Below are 22,032 nucleotides of genomic sequence, written 5' to 3' on the forward strand. Positions count from 1 at the left end.
GCAGCCTTCCAGTACCTGAAAGTGCTTACAGAAGGCTGCAGAGGGACTGTTTGCAAAGGCCTGCAGGGATAGGATGAGAAGCAATGGTTTGAAATGAGAGAAGAGCACATTTAGATTGGATGTGAAGAACAAGTTCTGCACCATGAAGGTGCTGGAACACTGCAACAGGTTGCCCAGGGAGGGAGTTGAGGCCCCATCCCTGGAGATATTGAGTGTCAGTTTAGCCAAGGTTCTGAGCAGCCTGATGTAGTGGAGGATGTCCCTGCTGACTGCAGGGGGCTTGGACTGGATGACCTCTGGAGGTCTCCTTCCAACCCGAACCATTCTAGGATAATGCTGCACTGCTGCTGTTAGGCTCAACAGTTCTGCAAGCTGGAATAGCAGGAGGCTGTGCCTGTGAGTCCTGGATCCTTGGGGTCTGAAAGAAAGCTTCTCAAAGTGGCTGTTAAGACAATAGCGTGGAGCAGCTGTGACTGACAAGCAGGAGTACAAAAGCAATTGAAACCAGCAGGGTGGTGGGATGGCTTCTAGAGACTTGGGATCAAGGGCTTCCCAGCACACTGAGCAGTGGCTAGCATGGTCTGTAACTGTGCAAAACTTGGGCTTGGTTTTGGATGTGCAGGAGGTGACAAAACATTTTCAGGCAGGCTTTAATATTCCTAGGTTTCTGTTAAATAAATCCCTGGTGTTTGATACTGAGCTTCTCTAATTAGCAAGGCAAATACTGGAAGTGTTGCTGTTTAACTCTCTGGCTCTTATGTTTATGGCTTTTATCAACCCCAAACCTCTGCTGCCCAGCTATTTCCTAGCTTTAGTAGTGTGGTAATACCAGCTCACACTGCATGGGCTCATCTGCCCCCAATGCCATCTTTTCAGCCTGGCAATTTAGGTATGTCCTCTGAAAACAGAGTTGGGGGGCAGGGAAATCCAGTGTTTGAACAGCCAAAACTGCTTTTTAATGTGATGAGAACCAAATTAGGCATGGGGAACAGTTGCTGCTTTGAGAAACCAGTTCACTAACCCAGAGCAATTTGCTTCTAGTGAGGGATTGATGCCACTTCTAGGAGTACTTTCTGCCAGGTCCAATTTTTTTTCCCATTTAAACAAGCCCTCTCTTTTCTTTCCCCAGCTGAAGTGTAAGGAGATCTGGAGCCTGAATGGTCTGGTGAAACACCTCTTTGGCAAGCAGCTTTTGAAGGACAACTCAGTCCGTTGTAGTAACTGGGAACAGTTTCCACTCAACGAGGAGCAAAAACTGTATGCAGCCACTGATGCCTACGTAGGTACTAGAGGAGGTCATTATGCCACCTGCAGCACTGAATTCCTCTCTGCTGTGCCCTTGGCTGCTGGTTTTAAAGCCTTTCTGCTACAGAACATAATGAATGTAGGAAGGTTGTAAGCTCCACTGTGGCTGTGGGATGCTTAAAGTTGGAAATGGCACCACGGATGTTTGCTGTCCAAATCACTTGGTTGGAAAAGACCTCTAAGGTCATTGAGTCCAAAAGTCAACCTAAGAGCACTGTAGCCAGTAAACCATGTCCTAAAGTGCCATGTCTACACCTCCAGGGTCTGTCTGAAGTTGTTAAACCTCAGTGTTCATTCAGAACTCCATGCTGGCTTCTGTTGAAGATGGTGCTGCTTCTACCTGACTTGGTGACCTGTCTCATTGCTGCAATCACTTGAAGATTCCTCAATCCATAGAATGGGTTGGCTTCTAATGATTCTAATGAAGCAGAACCACAGGATGGATGACCAGGAAGAGGAGTTTGGTTGCACATGAATTTTTGTTTAGCTCTGCCAAAGTCTCTGCTTTTTCACCATCTTGAAAAGAGCCCAGTTTCCCTGCAGTTCCTAACAATATGTTGCTGGGTGCTGTCTGCTTCCTGGGAGAAAAATTGGTCTTTCTGCCAGCAAAATCAAATCCCCTCAGGCTTTTAGTTCTGGGATGAGGTTTGATAGCAGAAGGGAAGTGGGACAATGGTCTTTGTTTTCTTTTCTGACTCAGGAAACGTTGCCTGTTTTCTAGTTTGGTTTAATATTAATCTGTGGAAGGTTTGGCACCTGTAAAGACCCAAACCACTGAGGAGAGGAGCTCTATTTTTGGTGCCTGGTGCAGCTGCTGTAACCAGCTTGTTGCAGGCAGTGCCTCTGTCTCACTATTCTCTGTTCACCTGCCCTGCCTTTTGGAGCCTCACAGGAGAACGTGAGGGACTAACTTGTTTCTTTCTCCTTCCTCTTTAAGATGCTTTGCTTAACATGTGTAGCCTAATTAGCACATTCTTAGCTTTAGGCTGTGTTTTCCTCTTAGAACTTATTATTCATATCAAGGGAAATATTAAAGCACACAAAATCTATCTTAGTAGATTCGCAGCTATTCACTTGGAGTGCTCCATAAAATCTGAATGAGGTGGAGCAGATGGTGAGCCTGGGAGCGGAGTACTTGGAGCTCTCTGTTTGCAGCTAACTTTGTGAGCTAACCATGCTGGGAATCTGTGGAAGAGTATCCATTGCAATGTGGACCCTAGAACAGGGCTTTGCCTTTTGGGAAGCATGCTGTAATGTCACCTGGTTGTGATGGACACTGCAGTAAGACAGCTGATAGAATGGTTTGGGTTAGAAGGGACTTTAAAGATCATCTAGTTTCAACCTCCTTCCTACTACAGCAGATTGCTCAAAGCCTCATCCATCCAGACCTAGAACACCTCCAGGGAGGGGTCATCCACAACCACTCTGGGCAACCTGATCAGTGACCATTCTATGTAATGAGCCAACAACTCAACATTTGATGTTCAACATGTATTCATGCCATGGATTGAATGAATTCTTGAGGTTTTTCTTTAGTCTCCAAGATGTTTCTCTACAGAGTGCTAAGTGCTTTTTTTTTTTCCCCCTCTTATTTGCAGGCTGGCTTCATCATTTATCAAAAACTGAAAAATATGAGTAACACTGACCAGAAATTGTCCTGTGTGAGAAGAGGTAAATTATTCATTCAGTTTTGGTTTTTTTTTTTTTTTGGCACAGTGCCTTTGTGTCAGGATTGTTTGGCTTCTTGGTGATTAGAGAGAGCAGACACTAAAAGCTTTTAGGTGACCTGGGGTTACCACACTGTGTAACTATTGTCCATAGTGATGTTAGGAATGCTGTCTTAGTGTGTATACAGAGGTGGCAAGAATTCCTGCTTTCATTAATAGATTCATAGAATGGCTTAGGTTGGAAGGGACCTTAAAGATCATCCTGTTCCAAGCCCAGTGCCACAGGCAAGGACACCTCCCACCAGCCCAGGTTGCTCAAGGCCTCATCCAACCTGGCCTTGAACACCTCCACAACCTCCCTGGGCAACCTGTTCCAGTGTCTCCCCACCTTCACTGTAAAGAATTTCTTCCTATTACCTAGTCAAAAATCTCTTCTCCTCAAGCTTAAAGCTATTGCTCCTCATTCCAGTTTCTTTATGGAAACACTTCAGTGAGGTAATTTCAATTCTGCTGATGCAGGGGCAAAAATCTAGTTTAAGAAATGAGACCATCAAGAAAACTATGTTATGAGGTAATACTTTTCCTCAGGTGTATAAATGGGACTTAAACTTTTTTTAGAGCAGCTTATTATTTACCTGACTAGAAAAGTGATTCTAAAATTTTAGTTTCTGTTCTATGTTTCTAAAATTTTAGTTTCTGTTCTGTGTTTAAGTATTGCATGTAGCTTATTCTTGAAAAAGAGGTGGTGGGGGAGTTTGTTTCCTTTTTGTACTGGTTGAATTTCACTTTTCTATCAAAGGCAGGAGTGGCAGCACTATTCCCTTAACATGAAGTGCGATTTTTTTTTTTTTTTGGCTTTCCTTTAGTCAGCACACCCATTACCAGCTCTTCTCTACCTGAGAGGATGTTGTAGAGAGGCTGGTGCTGGTCTCTTCTCACAGGTAATTAGTGATAGAACAAGAGGGAATGGCCTCAAGCTATGACTGGGTAGGTGTAGACATTAGGAAAAATTTTTCCCAGCAAGAGTGGTCAGGCATTGGAATGTGCTGCCCAGGGAGATGGTAGAGTCATCAACCCTGGATGTGTTTAAAGGTGGTTTGGATGTGGTGCTTGGGAATATGGTTTAGGGGTGAATCTTGTAGTGTAGGGTTATCAGCTGGGCTTGGTGATCCTGAGGGTCTTTTTCAACCTGCATGTTTCTCTGATTCTCTGGAAGCTGGAGGGTGTGCTGGGTAGGGATCACTTTACAATGGTCCTTCTTTTCCTGAGCCACTGGAAGAGGTGCAGTGCTGGAAGTACATGGAAGCTTGGCCTGATTCTTGATTGTTAAGCACTGGAAAAGGCTGAGTTACCAGCTGTGGGTCCTGTAGAAATGCTGTTAGCATTGTAGAAATGTAGAAATGTTGTGTAGGTGCTGGAGCTCACTGGGAAATCCCTCTGATGGCTTTTCTTACAGATGACACATTGTCAGAAGGTGTGAAGGAGCGCCTGACTTCCCTAGCTGAGGAGATAACAGACCTGGCTTCTCACATCCCTGACTCTTCTGGACAGCTTGCAGATTTGCAGAGGTTAGATGAGTTTTGTTTTTTTTTTTTTAAATCAGCCTGTCTCTAGTTTATCTGTAAGATGAGTATTTTGTTCTTGATCCTTCAGGTCCCACACAACAAAAGGCAGGGTTGTTAGAAGCTGTCTCTTACCTGTGTACCAAGATAAGAGAGCATTTTGTACCCTTAATGGGGAAATACTATCTTTATGTGTAGGGAGGAAGGTTTTCACTGCTCTAACTGCAGTGTTTTTGACACTGAACTTGACTGAATCTGTTTCTTCCTGCTGAAATTCACAAGAAGATCTCCCTTCATAGACTCTTAGGGCTCTTGCATGACACTGGAAGTCTTGGAGGCTTGATCCAAGTGTGGGGACAGTACCACAAGCAGTGTTTCTGGGGTGTCTTTATACGTTTTACTTAGTGTGAAAAAAATTTCTTCTTCCAGAAGTGGAATGCAAGTTCCAGATGAGTGATGAACCTTTACATGTGAAGTTTTTGGATGAATTACCTGGAGAAACAGAGCACTTCAGAATCTTCAGCTCTGCTTGTGGCTAAATGTTGTAGCTACCTTTTGTCATTTGGGTTTAACTCTCTTGGCTTACCTTCTAGGGCTGCAGAAATACTAGCTGCCATATCAGAGAATGTAAATGCCTTAAGAAGCACACTGTTTGGTTCAGGTTTCACTCCTGCGCTGGAGAGGAGCTGTGGCAGAACTCCAACAAATCTTAAAGCAGAGTCAGCAAACACTGAGGCACAGAAAGCTGAAATGCCTGAGTTTGCTAAAGAACTTGAAGGTGACTTCAACATCTGCTCTGATGCTACGCTAGCTGGCCTCTGGGATGGAGATGTTAATGAAGAGGCAGAGAGGGGTAACACTGCTGTGGAAGACGGGGCTGCAGCAGCCAACTGGGAGTACAAAGCAGACAGAGATGACTTCATGTCACTAGACATTACTGAGCAAGAGCTTCAGGTCTTGGAACATCAGGCTGCAGAAGAATTGGTCAGCGAAGCTGCGGCTGAGGTAATGAAAGAAGCTGTCGTTAATCATGGACACTGCACAGGAAGTGATCTCAGCATTAATTTCTGCCAAGATTTTGGAAAGTTCCATTCCTTAGAGAATATTAAGGTGGGCTGGAAGAAGGGCTCAGCCTGCAAAATACTTGTGGAGGTAGTCAAGCACTGAGCTGCTCTTCAGTCATCGGGTTGGAAGGATTAGTACTACACACAGAAGCTGCAGAGAGTCTGATTGGTTTCCTCTCTCAGTTGCTAATACAGCAAAGAATTTCTTGCAGTATGCAGACAAATTCTGAACTAGAGCATTTGAAACTTGGTCATGAATAAAAGCTGACCTTTTTCTAAAGGATCTGTAAATAGCAGTCCTTCTAGTGCCTGCTGAGTGTGGATTGATGCCTCGTAAATCAGATTAACATCTCCTTATGTTCCAAGTGCTCCACACATCTGGTGGTGCCACTGTTCTGGTTTCTTACTACACAGCCTTATGTTCTGAGATTTCTTTCAGAATTTTTTTTCTAATGGGCAGGCATTAGAGCTTAGAGTTTTAATAAGCAAAAGCATGCAGAGAAATGGTTTATAGGGTGTACAGGAGGTTGAAAGGCTGTGGGTAAAACAAAAGTAATTTGAAAAATCTTTTCTTCTCAGGAGTTGTGCTCCACTGACAATGAACAAAATATTTCCTGTGTCATTGAAAGTGATGAAGAGCTGGAAATGGAGATGCTTAAAGTGAGTGCCTCAGGGGTTTATTGTTTTTTAGCAATGATCACAGAATCACAGAATGGTAGAGGTTGGAAGGGACCTCTGGAGATGGATGCATCAGGTTGCACAGGACAGCATCCAGGTGGGTTTTGAGTGACTCTGGAGATGGAGACTCCACCACCTCTCTGGGCAGCCTGTTCCAGTGCTCCACCACTCTCAGAAGTTCCTACCCATGTTTAGATGGAACATCCTGCGTTCAAGTTTGTGCCTGTTACCCCTTGTCCTGTCACTGAGCACCACTGAACAAAGCCTGGCCCCATCTTCCTGACACCCGCCCTTGAAGTTATTTACAAGTATTGGCAAGATTCCCCCTCAGTCTTCTCCAGGCTAAAAAGCCCCAAGTCCCTCAGCCTTTCCTCATCACAGAGGTTTTCCAGTCCCCTCAGCATCTTTGTAGCCCTTTGCTGTGCCTTCTCAAGCAGTTCTCATTCTTTCTTGAGCTGGGGAGCCCAGAACTGGGCACAATACTCCAGTTGAGGCCTCACCAGGGCAGAGTAGAGAAGGGAGGAGAACCTCCCTTGACCTGCTGGCCACACTCTTCTTGATGCAGCCTAGGATGCCATTGGCCCTATTTCTAGAGATATTCAAGGTGAGGCTGGACAAGGCTCTGAGCAACCTGCCCTAGTGGAGGATGTCCCTGCTGACTGCAGGGGGGGTTGGACTGGGTAACCTGTGGAGGTCCCTTCCAACCCAAACCATTCTGAGTCTATATACCTTGTCCTGAAAAGATGATGTAGATGTTGAGCCTTATTTCTCTTTCTCTTACCCTGGCTTTTTTTTTTTCTTCCTGATCTCCTAGAGAGTGCTCAATGTGTTTTGAACCAGATACCAGAACATTTCCACCACAGCAGTCAAGTGTACTTATACACTGTGCTTCCACCAAGTGTTTGTGTGCTTGTGATGTTACAGCTAAGTAGGAGGCAAGGCTCAAAGGTCTGAAGGAGGAGTTTGAATGCTGCTGAGAGTTTGAGTGCTGTGCTGCTTTGGGCTGTGTACCAACTAAGTTTTATGAGCTAAGTTTGTGAGCTAAGTTTTATGCCATGAGTTGTATGCCACTCATGTGTCCATGTGTCATGTCTCGGCCATGAATTGGCTCTACCTTTTCATGCTCCAAAATAATTTTCTCCTGGTTTCTCAGTCTTTAGAAGGTATAGATGATTCTGGAGTTTCAACTGAGGGAGAGGCCAATAAAGGCAGGAAAACTCCTGACACAGACTTGAACATTGCACCAGATGGTGATGAAGATGAAGACATTGAGGAGGAGAAGGAGGAATGTTGGGGTATGTTTTAAATTGTAGGGTGTGATTAAATAAAAATGCACAGTCTGTAGAGGCAGGTGTGGAAGGACAGCAACGTTTTGTGCTTTTCTTAAAGAAGGAAGCTAAAGCTCCTACAAAAAGGAGCTCTTGTATTAAGATGCAAATTTATAGGTGTCCTTGGCAAAACACAGTTGACTCCTGCCATGATCAGGGGATGTGATGTATGCTGCTTTGGGGCAGAATTCTTGGGGATTTCTGGTTTGGGAGTGATCTTGACTTAATGCTTGGGAGCTGGTGCCGTGGAGACAAATCAAAGGGGGACAAGAGGCTGAAATGTGAGGTGAGATAAACTTTGGTTTGTTTGGACCTCATGGTACAGAACTTGTTCCTAACATCCAATCTAAATCTGCTCTTCTCTCATTTTAAACTGTTGCCCCTCATCCTATCCCTGCAGGCCTGTGCAAACAGTCCCTCTGCAACCTTCTTGTAGCCTCCTTCAGGTACTGGAAGGCAGCTCTAAGGTCTCTGTGGAGCCTTCTCGTTTCCAGGCTGAACACCCCCAGCTCCCTCAACCTGTCCTCGCAGAAGAGCTGCTGCAGCCCCCTGATCACCTTTGTGGCCTTCCCTGGACCCAATCTTATCAGGTCCATGTCTTTCGTCTGTGTTGAGAGCTCCAGAGCTGGATGTCTCTGGTACCTCATCTGAATACATTCCAAATACCACAGCTAAGCACTGCAATATCTATTGCTTTATTAGCTCATTAATCAAGTCATATGTCCTCCCCCTCATGCAGGGTCTCTGAAGAGCCTGCTTGCTTTTCTAATCCTTTATTCTAGCCTGTAAACACCTTTTAGAGTTCGATGTTTCTCTTTTCACTGGAGCTGCCTAAATCTTCCACCCTGGGCATCACACTAACCATGAGCAGACTCATTGTCAAGACAATGCTTCATCTTGGTTTGAAGTGAGAGGAGAGCAGAATTAGATTAGATGTGAGGAACAAGTTCTGCACCATGAGGGTTGCCCAGGGAGGTAGTTGAGGCCCCATCCCTGGTGATATTCAAGGTCAGGCTGAACTGGATGACCTTTGGATTTCCTTTCCAACCCAAATCAGTCTTACGATCTTTCAAAAACCTAACTACAGATGAGTTGTGTTTTTTTTTTTTTTTTTTTTTTTCTTTTCCTCTCTCCCATTAAAGATCCTTTGCTGCCTGTCCCTGGTGAAAGCCACATCACATGTCTGAAGACCTATTTTGGGCATTCTTCTTTTAAACCGTGAGTAGGTTTTTCTGTCCAAATGTGCATTGCAGGGTTCCTTTGCTTTCCAATCTTCCAACTCAGATAATTTATTTATTTTTAAATTAATATTCTTAAATTAATATTCTTTAATATTCTTTCCATTCTTCCAGCTGAGCTGATTGGTTTATTAATTTTTTTATTATTATTGCTTGCTTTAAACCTACCCTAACAAGCTAGGATCTGTGCAGAATCCATTAGAAAAGCAAAGCAGCACAACAAGATGTCAAAATAAATCTTAAGGAGTGTTAACTAAATCCTGTGCTCACAGGGGAGAATGAGTTTCTTGATTCCTATCTCCTGTAATTGAAGATTTTATTGTACCAGGTCTCGTTTAGGTGTTTTAAACAGAGCAACAAATTGCAAAGATGCTGTTCTCTATATGATAAACTTCCTTAGCCTGATCATTCTCTGTTATGAGGCTTTAATTATGAAGCTTTAATTAAGCAGGGACAGGCTTCTGTCTGCTGTGGTGTCATCTCCATGCAGGGTGTGCTTTTATATTCAACTATTCCTGTTACAATCCTTAAATTCAATGGGAATGGGATGAAAGCTTCCTGGCTTACTGGTGGTGGAAAACTTTCTGTGCAAGATGCAGCTTCAGAGCAACACTCTGGGGGTGAAGCTGCTTTACCCACTTAAAAGATTTGAGTAACTTTTGGGAACAGAGATGGGCAATTTACTGGATTTTTTTTTTTTAAACTGACTGCAGACATGAGACCACAAAAGGTCATGTTTCAAATCTCTTGTGTGGAAGCTGGCTGTAATTCTCTCAATTTCTGGAGCAATTACTGATGTATGGAAGACAAAATTTGTTTTGCCATCTTCTGAGAATGACTGCCTCAAGTGTTGCTTGCCTTAGTCCTGGTTGAGCTCCCCACTGTAACACTGGTGGGACCACTGCAGTGGTTGGAGTGTTTGAGTGGTTGCAGTGTGCAAAGCCAGCACTCTGAGGTGACTCTGAGCAGAGTTTCTCCAACCTGAGATCCAACTGAATGTGCAGTTTGACAAAATTTGTATTCTGTGTGGTGGCAAAAATAGAATATTCCCCTTTGTTTAATTTAAAGGGTCCAGTGGAAAGTGATCATTTCTGTTTTAGAAGACAGAAGAGATAATCTTGTTGTCATGGCAACTGGTAAGTTACCTTTGCATCCTAAGAAGATGTGAAAAAGCTTTTCCTTTTTGGGGAGAGTAGGAATGACACTTGGAGACTGTCCATGTGGCTCATATGAGCAGAGTGCCCTGTTTGAGACTGGAAGTCTGAGCCAGCCATGCTGGCTACTTGCTTTTCTGTCTTAGCCTTTGTCACTAACCTTGGTGTAGAGTGGGATATCAAATGGATGCTGACCATATTTATCTGGCAACTTTGTTCCTCTACTAGCAGAACATGCATCACGTTTTTAGAGCTTGACAAGGTGTAGCCAAAGCAGAGTGACCAGCAGGACAGGGAGGGGGTTCTGCCCCTCTGCTGAGATCCCACCTGGAACACTCCATCCAGTTCTGGTGGCCCCAGCATAAGAAGGACATGGAGCTGCTGGAGAGGGTCCAGAGGAGGCCATGAAGATGATCAGAGGGCTGGAGAACCTCCCTTATGGGGGTACAGGCTGAGTGAGCTGGGGCTGTCCAGTCTGGAGAAGAGAAGGCTCTGGGGAGACCCTTATTGGCCTTCCAGTACCTGAAGGGGCCCTACAAGAAAGCTGGGAAGGGACTTTTGACAAGGGCTTGTAGTGATAGGATGAGAGGGAATGGATTAAAGCTTGAGGAGGGCAGATTTAGACTGGAGATTAGGAAGAAATTTCCAGTGAGGAAGGTGAGACACTGGAACAAGTTGCCCAGGAAGGTCCTGGATGTCCCATCGCTGGAGGTGTTCAAGCCCAGGTTGAGGTCTTGAGCAACCTGGTCTAATGGGAGGTGTCCCTGCCCATGGCAGGGGTTTGGAACTGGATGATCTTTAAGATCCCTTCCAACCCAGCCCACTCTGTGACTCTGAGTCTGTGTTAGAATTGTAGCTTACAGCTGTGTGTTGTAGCTCCCCTGAAAACATGACATTCACTTCTGTCCTTTTTTTTTTTTCCTTTAAGGCTATGGCAAAAGCTTGTGCTACCAGTTTCCTCCTGTTTATACTGGGAGTACAGGAATTGTTATCAGTCCTCTTATCTCCTTGATGGAGGACCAGGTGCTGCAGCTGACGTAAGTAGCAGGATAGTAACAAGCTGCTGCTGTATTGCCTGTGGCAACCCACGGATTCTGCTTGTGGCATTTCTTGGTGTTTAAGGTTGCAACTTCATACAGCAAGCTGTTTGTGTGTCAGCTGGAGGCATATGTTCCTCCAGGAACACAAGCAAAGCCTGTAAATAGGCTGAGCTCCCTGCATTTGCCAGTTAGGTGCACTGCAGCCTGAACTGGGGGTTGGACCTAGTGATCTCTGGAGGTCCATTCCAGCCCCTAACATTCTGTGATTCTATAATTTTAAAAGGATCTCTGCTGGTCAGTGGGTCCTGAAGGTGGATCCTGAAGTATTTCTGGATTCACAGGCCCTTTTTGGCACACTAAACTGATGGAGGGAGCTTCACAGGCTGGGAGAGCTCTGTCAGAATTTGCTAGGGCTTCCTTTGGATCTGAGAAGGAAGATCTGAACAGCACGCAGCTAGAAGCTGTAGGCCATTCAGATCAAAGTTATAGCACAGGCTTTTAAGACTGCCAGTGCAGTAGGTCCCCTAACACCTGGCCTCCTCACTTCTTCGAAAGGTTTGATGGAGGAACTAGTAGGTGCCAGAGAATTGCTCTTACATGAGCAGTTGGAGCTGTTGTCAAGATAAATCTCTTTGATTTTAATCCCCGATAATGCTTTCTCTCCATGTGCTTGCTTTCTATTAGAACAGCTATTCACTTCTGACATTTTCCCATTTCAGCTGTGGGGAATCCTGCTGAGTTGTCTAGTTCATTCCTGCCTTGTCCAACTTGGAAAGAACAGGTCTTTTGTGAAAGAGGGGATATGAAGATTTTTTTGAAGTCAGGAACATCAATTATGTGTGGTCTGTGCTGCTGCACGTCACAACTGTGTGCAGATGAATGGCTGGATAGGCCTAAGCTGGCTCTATAGCTCCTAGACAGAGTATTAATCAGCAGGGTGGCTATATGTATTCAGCTGCTTCTTTGGCTTTCACACTGTTTTCCTCAGTGGAAAGGGTTTATTCACTGCCTTCTCAGTGGGTCATTCATTTTGAAAGCTTGAAGAGACTGAATTTCTACAACCTAATGCAATGCAGTAATTTGTTGGTCTGGGTGCAGTTCTGCCAAGGACTGAAAACACTGAGGAAGGAAGCTGTTGAAACAAAAGGCTGCAATAAAGTGCAGTAAATCACCAACTTAAGGAGGCCAGATATGAAGAGGCTGAGCTGGTAAAGCCTAATTATTGATTCTGGCATTAAAAAGCAGCCACCTGATGGGAATTTTGCAGATGCAGCATCAGTAGCTCACCAAAGATTGAAAGACAAGACAAAGTTACAAGCTAGTAAGGCTTACATCCAGATGTGATGAACTGCACAAGGTAGCACAGCCAAAGAAAATGCACTTACCATCTTCACTTCTTTTGGATGTTTTATGGGTAAACTTTGCTCTTGTGCAAAGAAAATGGTCTTGATTTCTCTGTTCCCTTGTTGCACTAAACAAATGTGTGTTGGAGACAGCTAGAGGGGAAGTAGAAGAGCATTTGGGTGACAGGAATACCTACTGACCATTCCCTTTTCAAAAGGTTTTTCTCCCCAGCAGAGATCCTTGGAAGAAAGTAGTCTCTGATCATGCAGCTTGAACTTCTTTTGAGGTGCTGGCAAAGAGTGAAAGCTGTGGCAGAAAGCATTGAGAGGAAATCTGTTCATGACTGTGCTTTTTATTCCTGCAGCATGTCAGGGATTCCAGCTTGCTTACTTGGTTCAGCTCAGTCAAAGAACATCAAAGGCTGCATCAAAGAGTAAGTTTTGGCTGAGTTTTCTGGGACTGCTTCTTCTGACATAGCTTTATTTGAGAGGTGGAATGTCTCTCTGCTCTGTTACCACTGAAACTCTGGATTCTGGCCCAGATCTGGAACCTGGCAGTCTGTGATGTTGTTGTGTTCACCTAGGCTGAATGTGTGGGAGGCTATAGCCACCCTCTTGTACCCCCTGGGAAAATGGGGCTTGTTGATTCAGCTCTGATGTGATTCACCCATGGTTCTACACAAGTCTTAAACCTGTGTTTGTCACCAAGTCATCACAACAGTCTCTTCTTGTTCTAAAGGCTGCTGTTTCCTTGTAATGCTGAGCACTGCTTTGCTTTCTCCCCTCTTCTGGAATGTTTTCTCCAGCCTTCACTCCCTTTCTGTTGTTCCCTATCCAGAAATCTGTACTTATTCTCACTGACATCTTTTAGACAATCATGGTTTATTTGTTTGAATCACCTGGGGTTTTTTTTACTCCTTTCTGTGACAATATTTTCTTGCTGTTTCAGGGGTCAGTACAGAGTCATATATATGACTCCAGAATTTTGTTCAGGGAACTTACAATTACTTCAGGTTCTTCACCAAACTGTTGGTAAGTTGTGGATAAGGTTGTGGATGTGGTAGGCAGCTTAAATCTTGAATGTTTTTCACCAGTTGTGACTATTATTAAGAAAGTCTGGGAAGAAAGGGCTAGGAAAAGGTCCTATCAGAGGTAGCTTGAGATTTTGACCTATTGTGATGAGGGATGTTGGAGATTGGGAGTGGGAAGCAGCCTTCCAGGACTTGAGTGGGATACAAGGAAGTTGGGGAGGAACATTTTACAAGGGCTTGTGGTGACCAGGTGAGTGGGAATGGATTAGAAGCTTGAAGAGGGGAGAATTAGACTGGAGATTAGCAAGGAATTCTTGACAGTGAGGGTGGTGAGACACTGAAGAGGTTACCCAGGGAGGTTGTGGATGCCCCCTCCTTGGAAATGTTCAAGGCCTTGAGCAACCTGGTCCAGTGGAAAGCGTCCCTGCCCATGGCAGGGGGTTGGAACTGGATGATCTTTAAGGTCCCTTCCAACCCAATCCATTCTATGAAAGTTCCTGGGTGGGAGTCTGTCAAAGCTCTTGGGCCTTGTTACTAAAGAGGCTGTTACAAAAATGGGCTTGAGGAGTTGGAACAGCAGAAAGCATTTGGGATACAAATACTTAAAGGAGACTTCTGGTGCATTCAGAAGAAAGCTTGCCACTGAGCAGAATGGGATGTCTGTGTTCTGTCACTGCTGGTTTGGCTTGGTAAGGTGTCCATGCTGTGCTCTTCTGCCCACCAGGTATTGCCCTCGTAGCTATTGATGAAGCTCACTGCATTTCTGAGTGGGGCCATGACTTCAGGAACTCCTATAGGAGCTTGGGCTCGTTGAAGGGTGCTCTGCCATTGGTGAGGTGTTGCTGTGGTTGATTTGGAAGAGAAGGATGTTCTCATTTTATAGGACAGTTGGAAATACCAAGCTTTGGATGCTGCTCTTTGGGTGCAGCTGCCTGGTTTGCAGTTTATGCTGTCCCTGTGTGTATGATTGACCTTTGTGGGGGTTTTCCACATGCTTACATGAAGGCTGTTTTGAACCTGGACTACCAAGACCTTAGCAAAACTAAATTACTTTGCATCCTTATTCTGAAGTTGATGATGTCCCTAAGCTCCTGCTTTAATAGTGAGGAATATTTTTATTTTTGTTTTATTTATTTTTGTTTTGTTTATTTTTGTTGGGTTTATTTTTTTTGGTTGGGTTTATTTTTGTTGGGTTTATTTTTGTTGGGTTTATTTTTGTTGGGTTTATTTTTTTTGGTTGGGTTTATTTTTGTTGGGTTTATTTTTGTTGGGTTTATTTTTGTTGGGTTTATTTTTGTTGGGTTTATTTTTGGTTGGGTTTATTTTTTTTTGGTTGGGTTTATTTTTTTTTGGTTGGGTTTATTTTTTTTTGGTTGGGGTTATTTTTTTTTGGTTGGGTTTATTTTTTTTTTGGTTGGGTTTATTTTTTTTTTGGTTGGGTTTATTTTTTTTTTGGTTGGGGTTTATTTTTTTTTTGGTTGGGGTTTATTTTTTTTTGGTTGGGGTTTATTTTTTTTTTGGTTGGGGTTTATTTTTTTTTTGGTTGGGGTTTATTTTTTTTTTGGTTGGGGTTTATTTTTTTTTTGGTTGGGGTTTTTTTTTTTTTTGGTTGGGGTTTATTTTTTTTTTGGTTGGGGTTTATTTTTTTTTTGGTTGGGGTTTATTTTTTTTTTTGGTTGGGGTTTATTATTTTTTTTTTTGGTTGGGGTTTATTATTTTTTTTTTTGGTTGGGGTTTATTATTTTTTTTTTGGTTGGGGTTTTTTTTTTTTTTTTTTGGTTGGGGTTTATTATTTTTTTTTTTGGTTGGGGTTTATTATTTTTTTTTTTGGTTGGGGTTTATTTTTTTTTTTTTTTGGTTGGGGTTTATTATTTTTTTTTTGGTTGGGGTTTATTATTTTTTTTTTGGTTGGGGTTTATTTTTTTTTTTTTTTGTTGGGGTTTTTTTTTTTTTTTTTTTTGTTTTGGTTTTTTTTTTTTTTTTTTTTTTGGTTGGGGTTTATTTTTTTTTTTTTTTTGTTGGGGTTTATTTTTTTTTTTTGGTTGGGGTTTATTATTTTTTTTTTGGTTGGGGTTTATTTTTTTTTTTTGGTTGGGGTTTATTATTTTTTTTTGGTTGGGGTTTATTATTTTTTTTTGGTTGGGGTTTATTATTTTTTTTTGGTTGGGGTTTATTATTTTTTTTTGGTTGGGGTTTATTATTTTTTTTTTGGTTGGGGTTTATTTTTTTTTTTGGTTGGGGTTTATTATTTTTTTTTTGGTTGGGTTTTTTTTGTTTGTTTGTTTGGGGTTTTTTTTTTGTTTGTTTGGGGTTTATTTTTGTTTGTTTGGGGTTTTTTTGTTTATTTGGGTTTGGTTTTTTTTGTTTGTTTGGGGTTGTTTTTTTGTTTGGGTTTTTTTTGTTGTTGTTTGTTTGGGTTTATTTTTTTTGTTTGTTTGGGGTTTTTTTTGTTTGTTTGTTTGGGTTTTTTTTGTTTGTTTGTTTGGGTTTTTTTGTTTGTTTGGGTTTTTTTGTTTGTTTGGGTTTGGGTTTTTTGTTTGTTTGGGTTTGGGTTTTTTGTTTTTTGTTGGTTTGGGTTTTTTGTTTTTTGTTGGTTTGGGTTTGGGTTTGGGTTTTTTGTTTTTTGTTGGTTTGGGTTTGGGTTTGGGTTTTTTTTTTTGTTTGGGTTTGGTTTTTTTTTTTTTTTGTTGGGTTTGGTTTTTTTTTTTTTTTTTGGGTTTTGGTTTTTTTTTTTTTGTTGGGTTTGGTTGGTTTTTTTTTTTGGTTGGGTTTGGTTTTTTTTGTTGGTTTGTTTGGTTTGGGTTGGTTTTTTTTTTGTTGGTTTGGGTTTGGTTTTTTTTTGTTGGGTTTGGGTTTGGTTTGTTGGTTTTTTTTTTTTGTTTGGGTTTGGGTTTGGTTTTTTTTTTTTTGTTTGGGTTTGGGTTTGTTTTTTTTTTTTTTGTTTGTGTTTGGTTTTTTTTTTTTTGTTTGGGTTTGGGTTTGGTTTTTTTTTTGTTGGTGTGGGTTTGGTTTTTTTTTGTTGGTTTGGGTTTGGGTTTGGTTTTTTTTTGTTGGTTTGGGTTTGGGTTTGGTTTTTTTTTGTTGGTTTGGGTTTGGGTTTGGTTTTTTTTTGTTGGTTTGGGTTTGGGTTTGGGTTTTTTGTTTTTTGTTGGTTTGGGTTTGGGTTTGGTTTTTTTTTTTTGGTTTGGGTTGGGTTTGTTTTTTTTTTTTTTGGTTGGGTTTGTTTTTTTTTTTTTTGGTTTGGGTTTGTTTTTTTTTTTTTTTGTTTGGTTTTGGTTTTGGTTTGGTTTTTTTTTTTTGTTTGGGTTTGGGTTTGGTTTTTTTTTTTTTTGGTTTGGGTTTGGGTTTGGTTTTTTTTTTTTTGGTTTGGGTTTGGGTTTGGTTTTTTTTTTTTTGGTTTGGGTTTGGGTTTGGTTTTTTTTTTTTTGGTTTGGGTTTGGGTTTGGTTTTTTTTTTTTTGGTTTGGGTTTGGGTTTGGTTTTTTTTTTTTTGGTTTGGGTTTGGGTTTGGTTTTTTTTTTTTTTGTTTTGGGTTTGGGTTTGTTTTTTTTTTTTTGGTTTGGGTTTGGGTTTGGTTTTTTTTTTTTTGTTTTGGGTTTGGGTTTGGTTTTTTTTTTTTGGTTTGGGTTTGGGTTTGGTTTTTTTTTTTTTTGGTTTGGGTTTGGTTTTTTTTTTTTTTTGTTTGGGTTTGGTTTTTTTTTTTTTGTTTTGGGTTTGGGTTTTGTTTTTTTTTTTTTGTTTTGGTTTTGGGTTTGGTTTTTTTTTTTGTGGTTTGGGTTTGGGTTTGGTTTTTTTTTTTTTGGTTTGGGTTTGGGTTTTGTTTTTTTTTGTTGGTTTGGGTTTGGGTTTGGTTTTTTTTTGTTGGTTTGGGTTTGGGTTTTTTTTTTGTTGGTTTGGGTTTGGGTTTGGTTTTTTTTTGTTGGTTTGGGCTTGGGTTTTGGTTTTTTTTTTGTGGTGTGGTTTTGGGTTTTTGTTTTTTTTTGTTGGTTTGGGTTTGGGTTTTTTTTGTTTTTTTTTGTTGGTTTGGGTTTGGGTTTTTTTTGTTTTTTTTTGTTGGTTTGGGTTTGGGTTTTTTTTTTTTGTTTGTTTGTTTGGGTTTGGGTTTGGTTTTTTTTTGTTTGTTTGGGGTTTTTTTTTTTTTTTTTTTTGGGTTTGGGTTTTTTTTTTTTTTGTTGGGTTTTTTTTTTTTTTTTTTTTGGGTTTGGGGTTTTTTTTTTTTTTTTTTTTGTTGGGTTTTTTTTTTTTTTTGTTTGTTTTTGTTGGGTTTTTTTTTGTTTGTTTGTTTTTGTTGGGTTTTTTTTGTGTGTTTGTTTTTGTTGGGTTTTTTTTGTTTGTTTGTTTTTGTTGGGTTTTTTTTTTGTTTGTTTGTTTTTGTTGGGTTTTTTTTTGTTTGTTTGTTTTTGTTGGGTTTTTTTTTGTTTGTTTGTTTTTGTTGGGTTTTTTTTTGTTTGTTTGGTTTGTTTTTTTTGGTTTGTTTTTTTTTGTTTGGTTTTTTTTTTGTTTGTTGGTTTTTGTTGGGTTTTTTTTTTTTTTTGTTTTGTTTTTGTTGGTTTTGTTTTTTTTTTTTTTTTTTTTTTTTTTTTTTTTTTTTTTTTTTTTTTGCTTTTTATTTTTTAGGTTTTTTTTGTTTTATTTATTTTTGTTTTATTTTTATTTTTTTATTTTTTACTTTATATAATTTAAAAAGTAGTTTTCAAATGTATTTTATATTTTTTTATTTTATATATTTTTAAAAATATTTTTTAAATTTACTTTATATATTTCATTTTTATTTTAAATTCATTTTTTATTTATTTTTTATTTTTGAATTTTATTTTATTTTCTGCTCAGGGATGTCCAATGACAGGACAAGGGACAATGAGTGCAAGCTGGAGTAGAGGAGGTGCCATGGGAACAGAAGGGAAAACTTTGTTCTTGTGAGTGTGCTGGAGCCCTGGAGCAGGCTGCTCACAGAGGTTGTGGAGTGTCCTTCTTTGAGACATTCAAAACCCATTTGGATGTGTTACTGGGTGACCCTGCTCTGGCAGGGGGGTTGGACTGGATGATCTTTGGAGGTCCCTTCCAACCCTTCACATTCTGTGACCCAATGATCAGAAACAGCATCTAAACAAGTACATGAATCTGTTTCAGTTTTGACTCATGATTGATTTCAGTTAGAAAGAAATATCAAGAGTGACAGCTCTTGGAAGCTTTTCTTCTATTTTTTTGCAGGTTCCCATTGTTGCATTAACAGCAACTGCAAGTCCATCAGTGAGAGAGGACATAATGAAATGTCTGAACCTGAAGACCCCCCAGGTTACATGTACTAGTTTTGACAGACCTAACTTGTACTTAGAAGTTGACCGACAAAGTGGAGATATCTGTAGGGATTTGAAGAAGTTCCTTGTCAGGAAAGGAAGGTAAGGAAAGCGCCCAAGAAAGTGAGCTGCTGGAAAAGCTGCTTTGCTTTTTCAACTAGGTTCAGTCAGAACCTAGTTGCAGAAGGGTGGCTTCTTCTGTGTCTTTACATGTTTCTATTACTTCCAGGAGTCTTGTGTATGAGTTTGAAGGCCCCACCATCATCTACTGCCCTTCAAGAAAGGCCACTGAACGGGTTATGTCTGAACTGCTTAAACTCAATGTGGCCTGTGGTGCATACCATGCTGGTATGGGACTCAAACAGAGGAGGGACACTCACCACAAGTTCGTGAGGGATGAAATTCAGGTACGTAGGAAACTAAGTCCACTTAATCCTATTTATAATTACAGAGCTTCTGGTAGAGGAAAGAATTTGGGAATATCAGCATGTGTTTCCCATTTACTGTTTGTCCTCAGTTCTGAGCAGAGGAGTTTCTGCTCTGAGCTGACAGTAATAGGATTCCTGGCTTATATTTCAAATTCCTTTTCCTTTTTCTGAGGAGAATAACGGTAGCTGGACCAATATCATCACAACTTCTGTGAGCTGCTTGCTTCCTCCTGCAGCTAAGCAGGCAAAGAGTTATCCTGGAACTCTGGTATTGCTCTTCACAATAGATTTTTGTGCCATTTTGATAGCTGCTTGAACACACTCCAGCATTTGCCACAAGATATAATCACTGCCTTGTTTATAATCCTAAACTCCTCCTCTATGACAAAAAAAAAAGGCAGTGTGAACAAAAGTACTTTGGAAGTTAAATGTGAGTTTGACGATGCTGTAATTTCGGCTGAATCTTTCAGTCTGTAACAAAAAGTTGTCACCAAGTGCACGAGCCTTAATCCAGGCATATTGTTGATGCTCATTTCAAACCATGCAGGCATGTGGCTTCTGTTTTGTAGTGTGTTGTGGCTACAGTGGCATTTGGAATGGGCATCAATAAAGCAGATATCCGGATGGTTATTCATTACGGTGCCCCGAAGGAAATGGAATCCTATTACCAAGAAATCGGGAGAGCTGGTCGTGATGGGCTTCCTGCTTCTTGTCACGTCTTGTGGACTGGGACAGACCTGACTTTCAACAGGTAAATGAAGGCAACTGCTTCGACAGACCAAAAGAAAGGGGAGCAGGGTGGGGTTGGGTCAAAATGGGGTTTATTTTTCCACGTGGTTCCAAGTCCTTTCCTGCGTACACACAATACTAGGCTAAGCTTAAGGGAAGAGAATCGCAGATTGGTCCAGGCTGGAAGGGACCTCCAGAGGTCATCCACTCTGACCTCCCTTCAGTCAGCAGTGTCATCTCCAACTAGATCAGGCTGCCCAGGGCCTCGTTGAGCCTCACCTTGAATATCTCCAGGGATGGAGCCTCAACCACCTGCCTGGGCAACCTGTTCCAGTGTTCCACTACCCTTATGGTGCAGAACTTGTTCCAATCTAAATCTGCCCTTCTCTAGTTTGAAGCTCTTGCCTCTTGTCCTGCCACTGCAGACCTTCGGAAACAGTCTCTCTCCATCCTCCCTGTAGGCTCCCTTCAGGTACTGGAAGGCTGCTATTAGGTCTCCCTGGAGCCTTCTCTTCTCCAGACTGAACACCCCCAGCTCCCTCAACCTGTCCTTGTAGCAGAGATGTTCCAACCCCCTGATAATTTTCATGGCCCTCCTCTGGACCCTCAATCTGCAGCTGAGGGAGAAGAAGTTCAGACTGGATCATAGGAAGAAGCTTCTCAGTGTAAGGGTGGTGAGATTCTGGAATAGGTTGCCCAGGGAGGTTGTGGCTGCCTCCTCCCTGGGGCTGTTCAAGGCCAGGTTGGATGAGGCCTTGGGCAGCTAGTTGAGAGGTGTCCCTGCCCGTAGCAGGGAGTTGGAGCAGATGACCTCTGAAGTCCCTTCCATCCTGAGCCATTCTAGGATTCATCGAGATTGCCCTTGTCTAATTCTGCTTTCTGAAGATGCTTTGCCAAGCAGGCAGTGATAGACCCTGGCCACTTCTCTTGTTAATAATCAGGCCTGGGGTCTGGGCCTGAAGGGCTGGTGACTCCACCACCTCCTTTGGTTTAAGGCTCTTGATTTTTTTCCTTTTGACTGGCAGACGTCTTATCACTGAGATACGCAACAAAAACTTCCAATTGTACAAGCTGAAGATGTTGGAGAAAATGGAGAAGTACCTCGTGTCCAACAGCTGCAGGAGGAAGTGAGTGCTGCAATCTGTGTAATGCCTGCTGTCATTTCAGGCAGCTGTGGGAAGAGCCAGGGTGACTCTGTCCCAACTGGAGGTTGTGAGCAGGAGGCATCTTGTACTCACAATGTGCTCTGCAGACATGTTTTATGTTAAAAAATAGAACCTTCAGCCCACTTCTACACACACATCAAATATTTCCTTATTTACTTTTCACTCCCCCCCTACTTTTTCTTTAGAGGAATCCAGGCCAAATAATTGGCTCCCCAGTGAATTAATTAACGGTGCTGATTTCAACTCTTTCTGCAATGAATTTAATGTGTAAATTCTTGCTCTTTTATTTAATTCCCTCTGTTCCCTTGGGTAGAATAATCCTGTCTCATTTTGAAGACAAACAACTCCGAAAGGTTTCCTCTGGCATCATGGGCACGGAAGAATGCTGTGATAATTGTGGGTCCAGGTAAGCTTTCTTCCCTGAAGACTGATGCAAGGGGTTGTGTTCTCTCAGGCTGATTTACAAGGCAAATTATCTGAAAGAATTGACTTTTGAATGCATCTGATCATGCAGATGTTCAGCCTGAAGTTTATCTTTGAACAACTGCCTCTAACCTTTTCCTAAAGAGTTGAGCTGTGAGGCAGTTTATATGCTCTTAAGTTAGGCTGTGGGGGGGAAGTCTGTAAACAAAGTATGCTCAGAGTTCCTAAGAGTGGAAGTCTGAACCCTTTTAGGCTGTGAAATACACTTTGGTTCATCACTTTCAAGTCCTGTTAGGTAATTAATCCCAAAAGAAAACACTCATTTTATGTGTCTTAAGGTTAAATTTGCAGAGTGTTAAGGGAGCTGTTACAACATGTGCTGACATATGTTCCCTCTAGCATTGCTAGTGATCTCACTGATGTGCTGAAGGGAAGCCTGGGGTTCATAGTCACACAGAGGAGCACAAACACCTTCCTCAGTTTCTCCTCTCTGCCCTGAAGTCATGATAAAGGACTGGACATAAGGAGGATGGTAAAATAGTGGAACCTATTGTCCAGAGATGTGGTTGATGCCCTGTCC

General features: G+C 41.6%; 1 protein-coding gene across 1 annotated transcript in view; it reads left to right on the forward strand.

Annotated features, from left to right (window-relative positions):
• Window positions 1-22,032, forward strand: part of WRN (WRN RecQ like helicase) — a 44,464-nt gene that overhangs the window by 9,041 nt on the left and 13,391 nt on the right. Inside the window, exons 5-21 of the mRNA XM_054392217.1 lie at window positions 1,130-1,279; window positions 2,904-2,976; window positions 4,429-4,540; window positions 5,128-5,539; window positions 6,178-6,258; window positions 7,430-7,571; window positions 8,747-8,822; window positions 9,911-9,978; window positions 10,925-11,033; window positions 12,745-12,813; window positions 13,329-13,411; window positions 14,135-14,241; window positions 18,621-18,808; window positions 18,936-19,113; window positions 19,704-19,885; window positions 20,889-20,990; window positions 21,343-21,435. Of these exons, the coding sequence (XP_054248192.1) occupies window positions 1,130-1,279; window positions 2,904-2,976; window positions 4,429-4,540; window positions 5,128-5,539; window positions 6,178-6,258; window positions 7,430-7,571; window positions 8,747-8,822; window positions 9,911-9,978; window positions 10,925-11,033; window positions 12,745-12,813; window positions 13,329-13,411; window positions 14,135-14,241; window positions 18,621-18,808; window positions 18,936-19,113; window positions 19,704-19,885; window positions 20,889-20,990; window positions 21,343-21,435 (2,225 nt within the window). The remainder of the gene's footprint in view (window positions 1-1,129; window positions 1,280-2,903; window positions 2,977-4,428; window positions 4,541-5,127; window positions 5,540-6,177; window positions 6,259-7,429; window positions 7,572-8,746; window positions 8,823-9,910; window positions 9,979-10,924; window positions 11,034-12,744; window positions 12,814-13,328; window positions 13,412-14,134; window positions 14,242-18,620; window positions 18,809-18,935; window positions 19,114-19,703; window positions 19,886-20,888; window positions 20,991-21,342; window positions 21,436-22,032) is intronic.

This window comes from Indicator indicator, chromosome 25 (assembly GCF_027791375.1).
Source record: "Indicator indicator isolate 239-I01 chromosome 25, UM_Iind_1.1, whole genome shotgun sequence".
NCBI lineage: Eukaryota > Metazoa > Chordata > Aves > Piciformes > Indicatoridae > Indicator > Indicator indicator.